Source organism: Apostichopus japonicus, chromosome 15 (assembly GCF_037975245.1).
Source record: "Apostichopus japonicus isolate 1M-3 chromosome 15, ASM3797524v1, whole genome shotgun sequence".
NCBI classification, from domain to species: domain Eukaryota; kingdom Metazoa; phylum Echinodermata; class Holothuroidea; order Aspidochirotida; family Stichopodidae; genus Apostichopus; species Apostichopus japonicus.
The window spans coordinates 2,195,778-2,206,442 of record NC_092575.1 but is presented as its reverse complement, the minus strand read 5'-3'; the positions used below and the strand labels follow the sequence as shown (position 1 = coordinate 2,206,442).

Here is a 10,665-nt window from a genome sequence, read left to right as displayed (position 1 = left end):
CGGTCGAAGGTTCCACGTTCGACATATTTCACGTTCGACATATTTCACATAAACAGTCGAAATACCCAGAAAAGGAACTTTCTTGTAGAAAATGTCAGAAAGTTTGTAATTGTAATCAAATAAACTGTGGATGTACTCCTAATTTGTTATTCACAAAGTCGAAATTTTGAGAGTGAATGTTGTTACTTGGCGAATGTTGTGGAAAGTTGAAATAAATTGCTCAAAATTTCTGTTTTCCACTGATACAAAAAGGCCAAACTTCAACTATCCCTCTTAATTTCGAGGAAAATGAGTGAAAGGAGTTAACTTGGATTTTGACACGAAAATTCGAGAATATATCATCGAAAATATGTGATGATGTAAAGTTTGAGATATAATTCGAAGTGTCGAAATAAACTAAACATTTCCAGAAGATGGTAATTGTTTGACGATGAACATGTAGCAACTTTGGTTCCCAACGAACCATCCATGTTAAATCTCGAGGTTATGTTTTTAAATTACAGTAATTACCCTTAAAACGGTCCATAGAAATTTCATTGGGCAAAAATACTGCGCACTGATTTCCTAGTCAAAATGGAATGAATTTTTTGTTTAGTATCACGAAACATGTGTTCCACCGTAACTGGGTGACCCGCACATAATAATATTAATAATAATTTTCTTTGAACTCGAGATCGTACTATCTAAATCAGATACCAGCCCCCCCTCCCACCCTCCCTCTCCCCCGCTCTCTAAAGATATACGTGATTCCGCTCCCTGATCTTCATCTGTCATTTTCATGTAAATAATTCGGCACCTTTCCGATTAACAGGTGCATTTTCAGGCAAACGGCAAGGTTAACCCTAACCAAAAGTACACACGGCTGCCCTACTACAAAGTACACCGATAAAGTGAGGGTACAGGCGCAATGTGACATTTGGACGATTTCCGGATACCCTCAAGTTCACGAAATGGATACCAAGAAAATACGTTTGACGGGAAACGGTTTAAGAATGTAAATCCTGAATCATCGCACGTTCTACGCCATTTGTCTTTGGTCTTTCGAAGTTCAGGTAGGTTGGTACTGTACATACGACTATGGGAACATTTGGACTGTGCTTTGCAACCCTCGATGTACTCTGTTATTGTTAGAAGTCAGTATCGAAAGTAAGTGTTATAATGTTACTAGTGTTAGCCTAACACTACAGTTTAAAATAGGCTACGCTTTTGGCATAGGCATATATTACCTTTACGTGACACACTTTGCCTCCATGGCAAGCAAAAGCCAAAATGTTGTGTAATGTTTTGCACTTTTGCACACTTGACTATATTGTATTGGCATCAAGCCAATTGCATTTGCAATATACCCCATAATGTTGGCTCCCGCAAGGGTTAGTACCTGTTAGGCTTTAAAGGGAGGGTGGAGTTTTAAATTGGAAGATTTAATTACAAAGTGGGGAAAAGAAATTTTACTAGAGTGGTGTACGTTGAACTTGGAAGTTGGAGCATGAGTGACCATTGTTTGTCTTGCTAGCATATTTACAGTTAATTCTAAAGACCATTGAAGGTGCAAGTTGAAGTTCCATGGTTGCTATAGCGATTACTGTACCCTACTCCACCTCCCTCCCCTATCCTAACCAGGCCTATGGACTGTGTAGTGTAAACTACTCTGTATAGTGTAAGTAACTGACTCATCACTTATAATAAATTAACATGATGTATGTAAAATGCAGTTACAATGGCAGGTGTGCTATATTCCAGGCAGGAAATGAAACGAAAAGTAATGTTTGCAGAGATTCCGAGTTTATACTTATGTTAGTTATGCACATTACTTATGCACATTGCCATGCACATTGCCATGCACACTTATGCACATTGCCATGAAGATATAAGGATCTCCCCTAATCAGGCCTATGGACTATGTAGTGTAAACTACTCTGTATAGTGTAAGTTACTGACTCATCACTTATAATAAATTAACATGATGCAGTGACAATGGCAGGTTTGCTATATATTCCAGGCAGGAAATGAAACGATAAGTAATGTTTGCAGAGATTCCGAGTTTATTATTATTGAGTTACTTATGCACATTGCCATGAAGATATAAGTACTAATCACTTGAGACTTGGTTATATGCACTGAACCAAATCAATTGGAAACGGTACTTCATAGCCCTTTTATTTTCATGTTGTATATACTACAGTTGAAAATGGCAGACTTGTCCAAGGATGAAGAACCAGACGAAGCCTGCGTAGATATTTCCAGTACCTATCAGAAATACCACTGGGACTGTGGTATCGCTTGTGCTCAGATGGTCTTGAGGTAAAACAGAGATGCCAAAGTGTAAGGGCACTGTGGTGACTTGTACATAACAAATTAGAAATATTTTTGTAAATAATAAACTGTGGATACACTGTACACCCACTTATTGGCGAATGTCTGGTGCATCACTCTATGGGCCTATATCAATAATTCTGTGAATTTTTACAGCTTTATGAGGATAGAATGTGGTACTATATAGTATACAAGATATATGGAAAAGGAGAATTGGAGGTTGGGATGGGGGAGGGGGGGGGGGAGGGTTGATGAAGAAGTGGGAGTGTAGTTGGGATCTCTTCCATCATTTTGGTTAATGTATAAACTGCATGGCATTCAGTTGTTATCAAAGTTTGCAGGTATATGAAGACAAATAGGAGTTAATAACATTTTGATTGGTCCATTTGGTTGTCAGTTAAAGGAAACATCACAAATCAGTTCTTACTGCCAATGAACCTGAAGGTTTGTAAATTCAAGAGAAGTTGTGAGGTTTCAATCGCTACTAATATGCACTTTCCAACCTTCGGTGGAAAGTTATTTCCGCAAATATTCTGGCATCTACTGTATTCCACATGTTGATTCTGAAAGTGTTTTCCTAAAAATCAAACCTTGAAAGATAATCAGTAAATCACTGCTTAGTACTTGCTGATAATAATAATAAAATGTAAACTCAAATGAGAGTCTGCAAAACTCACAAGTTCTTTCTCTTACCTGTCGTCCTGCAGTTTCGTTTTACCGAGCACACCTGCGAGCGAAGAAGACTTTGACGAAATTAGAAGGAAACTAATGGTCGGACATAGGTTAGTATCTCATACATAACATCAGATTCATGAAGAACACAGCTCATGTTACATCATCCAAACAACAATGCATTTTTGCATTCTGGTTGTTTTTATACTTGTACTTCAATCCATGGGATTGTTTGGGAGCAGGCAGTTTTGAAGTTGATTATTTTCTGTCAGGAAGCAAAACATATTTGCACAGTTTAATACAATAGCAAACTAAACTTTACAGAGCGACAAACTTAGTTAGCTGGATTTCATTTGGAGAACCTTCTGTCTGGCTTTGGTCCACATAAACCCAGGTTAAAGTGATGAAATTATAAGGTACTTGCTCACCAGATTCACCTATGTCATCACAATTCAAACCCGGGGGGAGGGGGCGGGGTGGGTTAAGAAAGCAGACTCCAAATTCCCCTGACTGTGTTAGGTAGTTACATGAACCTTTATGGACAGGCTGCAAGCAGATGAAATATTTTATGAATGAGGAATGTGCCTGTGGGGTCCCTTAATGTGACACCCACCCATGTGGGGGGGGGGAGGGTCTGAGGTCCTCCCCACAGAAATAAATTAAAAACTTAGAGGTTAAAGTTTGGTACATTTGAGAAATTCTGTATTTAGACTATATTTAGGTCTATAAAGTAGGTCTTTAAGGCAAGGTTGTGCTTATAAATACTTTTTGATTGAGCTAATAAAGTTCTACTTTGGTTTATCGTTCAGAGACTAACTGCAGAACTTTATTTTGTCTTACTCTTTGTGAAAACTAGCGTTTGGACAATCGACTTGGCTCATATCATGCAGCATCTCGGAGTCAAACACCAATTTTTTACAGTCACACTTGGTGTAGACCCCACTTACAGTGCGGTGGTGAGTATAATCCTTTGAAGAAAAAAAAAGAATTCTCAAAACCTCACAGATTTTTCCCACACAATTTGAGTGGGATGAAATTGTTATTTTAATCCATGGATGTGAATGACTTACAATCTTAACAAAACACAAGTTAACAAAGGTCTGTGTCTGTGGCAATTGTTAAAGAATGAATTTAGTCTCATAATTAATTAATTTTGATAAGTTGTAGACCATCAAAACACACTGCTATCAGTTCATGTTGTATAGCTATACCACTTTTAATGTTTGAGAATTTCCCTTTTGAAAAATATGGTCTGTCAATTAAAATGACTGGACTATTTACTCTAATAACACCTGTACAGGTCATCAGGTCAACTCCTCAAATGCTACACAAAACTCAACATGGAAAACATTAAGAATTTCATGGTCTGAAATGACAGGTTTACAATAACAAAACGAACTTGTCAAGGACAAATAGTATTGATCAGTGTCATCCTAGGATGCACTGTTGTTTACATAATAATAATAACAAATAATAATAATCAGCAGTCATTTTTACGACTCTTAAGCGACAACAAATGTGGGAGAAACCTCCAAGGGCCTTATGGATAACAACTTACAGGTCGGGTGACTTCAACATTTTAACTCAAATTTGGAATCTTTTCAATTCAGAAAGGCCATTCAGATGGGAAAAACCGTAGATTGCTTTTGGATGAAAAACCCACCTTGCTATCACCCAGCCAGGAATCGAACCCCAAACGTCCCGATTGCTAAGCCTTGTTGCTTCAAATGCCCTCCCATTTATCCACTCGGCGACAGCAACGGTTGTTTGTTGTTGTTAAAATGATAAGAACATAACTGGTTGAATTATTAGGATTAATAAAACAAGACATAAACAATAACATTGATGCCTCTGCTGAGGAATCGACATCATCATCTCCTCAAAGACCTCATCCTTTAAGGAGCATTCTTGATGTATCGCATATTTTAAAGTTACATAACTTGTGAAGAAATATTAAATTGCACTCAAACCAATTTTTTCTTTTCTTTCTTGTACTATGACATATCAAGACTAAAATTCTGCCTATAACACCCTTTAGAGGTTAGATATACCCTTTCATTTGTCATATATATACTTGTTTTTTTTTTCCTTCAGGATTTTTACACCAAGAGGAAAGAGGCAGAGAGATTTACGGAGGAAGAAGAAAGGATTAATGACTTATTTTCTAAAGCCTCGGAAAAAGGCATCAACGTAGAGAAAAGGTACATAGCTCATATAGTGTTTCAGGAATACCTTTGTTTTGTTTGTGAAAACTTCTAAATAGGTTTAGAATATATACCCTCCTTGTGAGAGAGAGTTTTAGTCTATTCCTGGTACCTTAAATGGATTGACCAGTGGACAAATTATTCTGAAAGTCTCTTTTTCTTTCAATATGTCACTACACCATGGGTTGCCCTCTGGTTAGTCATAATGTCAAAGTGTTTATTAAAAATAATAGAAAAAAATAAAAAAATAAAGGTGGATTATGAATAAAATGATACCAGTATGAACAATGCAGGAAGATGTTTGCTTTGCACCAGTGATAATCTCCCTCTTAATCCCATTGTCTTGATAGATCAGTGACAAAAGAGGAGCTAATCCAACATCTCAGCAGACAAAACGTAGCCATTGTTTTGGTGGACTCGTCTCTCCTACGGTGTGTGAATTGTGACCGAAAGCATGAAGTGGAGGTGAATATAAATAATGCTTATCTTTCAATGTGGGATAAAATTTTATTTAGATCTATTTAGGCAGATCAGGGAGGATTTACTAGATCAGGTGCGTAGGGGATGATCTCTGGATTAAGTGCATAAGAATTTCATGATCAATATTACAATATCTGTGTTTGGTCAGCTGTTTGTAAATTTTCAAGACCTTGCATAATGATTAACCATATGAAATCCTGAACTAACTTAATCTGTGTTTAACCGAAATGCTGTGTATATACAAGTGGCCGACCTGTGCAGTAATGTTGATCTTAGGTTCAGTACGTTGCATGGAGGGGGGAACTGAACAAAAGATAAAGAGTCCCTTATTTTAGATTTAGAGGCGAGCTGAACAAGAAAAGATCAAATACTTTAGGTTCCTCATAGGATGTGAAAAATAATGTAAAATTGACTAGGGGACTGTTTGCAGTTTTTTATCTGGGAAATGAATGTGGAGGGGGAGGGGGGAAAGGAAGGGGTGGTGGTGGTCGAGGGATGGGATTCCTAATGTTTGTTTGAAAGTACCTGTAGTGACAAAAATCATATTCATACTTGATGCACTTAATACTCAATAATTTCAATATTTAGGCCAGTTTAAAAAGCAGCTATGTGAAGGGAAAAAATTAAAAGATGTTGCCTAGGTTGTTTTTATGTAAAGTAGCTTGTGAGGTTTCAACACAGTATGAAAAGTAACTAAGGACTCACTTTTGGTTTGTAAGGCATCCATTTATGATTTTGAAATCATTTAAATATTCTGATATTGTCCTTTTTTGTTTCCCAATTTGAAAGTGTGATTGTTGCATCTGGAATAGAATGCCGACTAGGGAAAGACAATATCAAGGTATGAACAAATATCTCAATCTTATTTTTTCATCTCAAGTTTTCAATTTTTTCATTTTCATTGTTTGTGGTACAATAGTGAGAATTGTCTCGTTTATTATGCTTACTTTCAAAACAGCCTTTTATGACAAGCCAAATAGAAGAAATAATTTGATAAACCTGGATTATGATGTAAACTTCATAAGTATCATAAGCAAAATCAGGCTTAGTCCTGAACAAATCAGAGTTGGTTATCACAGGTATATGCTGGTCTTGGTATACCTACTTTAAGCAATGTTTATAAGTTGAAATTTAAGTTTGTTGGTTCAGAAAGCAGATCTTTACATAGGGTCAAAGTGACTCGGTCTATAGTTACCTAGCAACATTGAGGTACAGTCATTGCATAAGAGACGTAACTGGGTCATGACAGATGTTCATAAAAGTTGAGTGTTTTAATTTCTGAAGGTGTGGCAGCCGTGATAATTGTTCTCGTCCCAATTGACCCTTGAACTCTCTACAAACCAATACACCCAAAACTTCCTCTTCAGGATTGAGTTGTGATCCAAATTCTAAGCCTAATGAATAAATTTCATCAAGTTTCCTTTGTTGCTATCTCACAGGACATTTTATAGTGCTGTGTGGTTATAACAAATCTAAGAGAAGATTTCTCTTCAAAAATCCGACATTCCATGCAGGTGAGTTTCTGTTTCAATGTTTGAATTAATTATTAAGGGTTGTCCTCGATGTACGGTTACCATACTCCATATCTAGGACAAGATTTTGCATTTCGGTTTTTTGGTTTTCTTAAAATAAAAAATAGAACCGAAATACGGTTGGAAAACACCGGTTTCGGTACTAAAACCGGTTTACCATGCAAGTCTTCTAGGCGCCATATATCTCGCTGTCCCCGTCCGCTCAGAGCTTGACATTTATGCTAATTCTGTTAGAGGATCCACGCCCTCGAGGGATCCACTCCCTCGAGGGATCCACGCCCTCGAGGGATCCACGCCCTCGAGGGATCCACGCCCTCGAGGGATCCACGCCCTCGAGGGATCCACGCCCTCGAGGGATCCACGCCCTCGAGGGATCCACGCCCTCGAGGGATCCACGCCCTCGAGGGATCCACGCCCTCGAGGGATCCACGCCCTCGAGGGATCCACGCCCTCGAGGGATCCACGCCCTCGAGGGATCCACGCCCTCGAGGGATCCACGCCCTCGAGGGATCCACGCCCTCGAGGATCCACGCCCTCGAGGGATCCACGCCCTCGAGGGATCCACGCCCTCGAGGGATCCACGCCCTCGAGGGATCCACGCCCTCGAGGGATCCACGCCCTCGAGGGATCCACCCTGGTGTATCATCTCCTTTGTATTGAAAAAACAGCTGCAAAGTATTGTTTATAAAGGCATTGATGTTCCTGACGAGCAAAGGTTGCCATTTAGTGAATATACATACGCTACAAATTCTTCCAATTGTTTAGTCCATGCAGATATGTTTATATATTTGGTATGACTTTACACGATCCATCAAACCTGTTTTTTAAACTTCAGATCTGTGTGCCGCCTGTTACTGCTCGTTTGATAATTTCGATGAAGCCAGAAAGTCACACGGCACGGATGAAGATGTACTCCTGGTGTTTCGATGATCGACCGGACATCCACGGGGACCTGCATGGCTGTTACTATGATATCCACGTAATAGGTTTGGAGACAGTAGCCGTTGCCATCTCAGGACCAGGCAGTTAGGCTAACTATTACCTGGATTGCTTCACTTTGGGGCAAGGGGGAAATTTACCTGGAACGTGCCACTTTGGGGCAAATACTCTGTCAGCACTGCAAAATGTGAATACCTTTTAAATTAGTGGAACCAAGTAGATGTAACACTTCCCACTCCCTGTATAAACAGGAAGTGGGATTTGCACGGTTATTGTATACAGTTGCTATATGGGTAACCTGAGTAGCCTCGACATGTGTGACTAATATAATACAATAGCAAGTACTAGTAGCTTAACAGTTTTTTTTTGTGGGTGCCGTATAGGTTTTTGAAAGATGTTGCGATCGTGTGCTTTTTTTGGACAAACCAGTTCACATGGTTGGTTTTTGAGTTGTAAGGAAGTTTACCCCACGTGAATTCATCAAGGGATTCATTTATCTTGTATGGTACAAGTAAAATATTATACCGAAAGTGGGTTAAACTGTAAAGCATGTATCTTTTCCTTGGTGGCAACTTCTTTTCCAGGAGATATTACTTAACATCTTTGGTATTTGAACAAGACAGGAGTGGACATGTTGAAGATGAGGGGGTGGGGGGGAGGGGGAGAGGGACAAAAATGACAAATTGTCCCTGACAGTTTTAGCTAGGGCCTTTTTACCTTTTGTGAAATGGCCACAGGCGAATGAAGGATTTTATAAAGGAAGGGGTGCAGCCCTGGTGTCGTTTAAGAAGACGTCTGTGTCGGGGGATCTGGGGCATCACCACAAGAAAATGTTAATAGTTTAAATATCAAATGGTGCATTTTGTAGCATATTTACACTATAAATTAGTTCTATAAGGAGCTCTATATGCAAGGTTGTGATAAATTAACTTTTATTTTATTGTGTGAGGTTTAAAAAGGGGAAGGGAGGGGGAGGGGAAGTGTACACTCGAGTAGGGGTGTTATTCTCCCCATTTGAATGTAAAAAATCCTTCAAATGGAATATTTCGCCCACTTATGAAGGGGGGGGGGGCGGGAGGGGAATAGGGGCAGTGTACACAAGTAGTAGCGGTGTAATTCTTCCACGTTTGAATGTAAACAATCCCCCAATGAACCATTTCCACAACTAACAATGGGGGGGGGGAGGGGGGAATTCGTGGCTTGTGCATGCCACTGATCAGGAAATGGAAAAAGGTTTGTAATGAAATGCAGCTGTTCCAAGCAATATAAAAGATTTTTTTTTAAGGAAGACATGATTTCGTCATGTATGTTGATTACTACTTCACTACTTTAAGCAGCACTTCAGTGGCTTTGCCTAACTACCTACGTTCCTACAGAAAGTCAGCTATTATAGTACAGACAGTCAGTCGCATCTTCCGCTGTGTTTCGTTACCCTGCCACAATGGCACCACCCTTTACCAGTTATAGAATAAAGGCAATTGTATGTGCCTCCCTTTTCTGGTTCCCCTCCACAATGGAAACCTCCCCAGAGTACCCACCCCATTCACATACCCACCTCATCCTCCACAGCCATATTTTTACTTGAGTGATTACAATTCTGGAAAACAATAATTATAGTTCACAACTTGTTTAGGTGTTTTCAGGATGGCACGAGGTACAATTGTCTAGTAACAATTACAAAACAATAAGAAAAATACATTTTGAAATACACATATAATTTTGATCTATTTTTTGAGGTACAAACATTAAATACAATACAAGACAAAACTGACAATTGTGAAAAATTCTCTTAATTTTTTTTTTCTTTAAATTTTTAATATTTAATTTTTAAAATTTGAAGTTTGAATTTTTTGAATCTTTGTATTTTGAATTCTAAGTTTTGAATTCTTTTATTTTGAATTCTAAGTTTTGAATTTTTTTTTTTAATCAGGAGGGAATGCCTGTTTTCTTTGACTGACAGGTTTTCTTTGTACGCTTTTTGATTTTGTTGGCCTGATTGGCTTGCCCTGCTTTCTTCATTGCCTTGCAGGGGCGTAGCGACCAATAATTTGGTCGCTGTCGGCAAATTTTGGGTCTGTCGGCAAAAGGAGAAAAGGTGAAGAGAGCGGAAGGGGAAGAAAGAAGGAAAGCTGAATAGAGAAAAGGAGAACGGGAGCTTCTTCCGTGCCAAATTTGACTTAAAATATGCACCAGATTGCATCTAAGGACGTTTCAAAACTAAAAATTTTCCAAAGGGGAGGGGTAGACCCCCTACCCTTAGACCCCTCCCCCATTTCAGTCACCACTTCCAGATCCGTCGGCAAATCAAATTTGACTTAAAATATGCACCAGATTGCATCTAAGGACGTTTCAAAACTAAAAAATTGCCAAAGGTGAGGGGGACACCCCCTCCCCTTAGACCCCTCCCCCATTTCAGTCACCACTTCCAGATCCGTCGGCAAATCAAATTCTCTACCCCCCCCCAACAAAAAAACCTTCGCTACGCCCCTGTTGCCTTGATCTGCTTTAGCAGGACGACAGGCCCT

General features: G+C 39.1%; 1 protein-coding gene across 4 annotated transcripts; it reads left to right on the top strand.

The window, feature by feature from the left end:
- The first annotated feature begins 850 nt into the window (after positions 1-850).
- On the top strand, positions 851-9,911 carry LOC139981550 (protein GUCD1-like). 4 transcript variants are annotated; one of them, XM_071994020.1, is made up of 9 exons: positions 851-1,052; positions 2,183-2,301; positions 3,021-3,095; positions 3,842-3,941; positions 5,080-5,186; positions 5,540-5,654; positions 6,459-6,510; positions 7,109-7,183; positions 8,037-9,911. In XM_071994020.1, exons 2-9 carry the CDS (start codon positions 2,189-2,191, stop codon positions 8,129-8,131), a joined length of 732 nt encoding a protein of 243 aa, XP_071850121.1. In that variant the 5' UTR covers positions 851-1,052; positions 2,183-2,188; the 3' UTR covers positions 8,132-9,911. The 4 variants fall into 4 exon arrangements, with proteins under 4 accessions (XP_071850121.1, XP_071850120.1, XP_071850123.1 ...); XM_071994019.1 differs by having other exon boundaries at positions 851-1,146; XM_071994022.1 differs by lacking the exon at positions 851-1,052 and adding an exon at positions 1,282-1,657.
- Positions 9,912-10,665: the final 754 nt, after the last annotated feature.

Excerpts from the sequence above, each read along its gene's own strand:
- LOC139981550 (XM_071994020.1), top strand. The coding sequence starts at position 2,189 with ATGGCAGACTTGTCCAAGGATGAAGAACCAGACGAAGCCTGCGTAGAT. Across the intron at positions 5,187-5,539 it reads GGCATCAACGTAGAGAAAAG|ATCAGTGACAAAAGAGGAGC; the intron begins GTACATAGCTCA and ends TTGTCTTGATAG. Across the intron at positions 7,184-8,036 it reads AAATCCGACATTCCATGCAG|ATCTGTGTGCCGCCTGTTAC; the intron begins GTGAGTTTCTGT and ends TTTAAACTTCAG.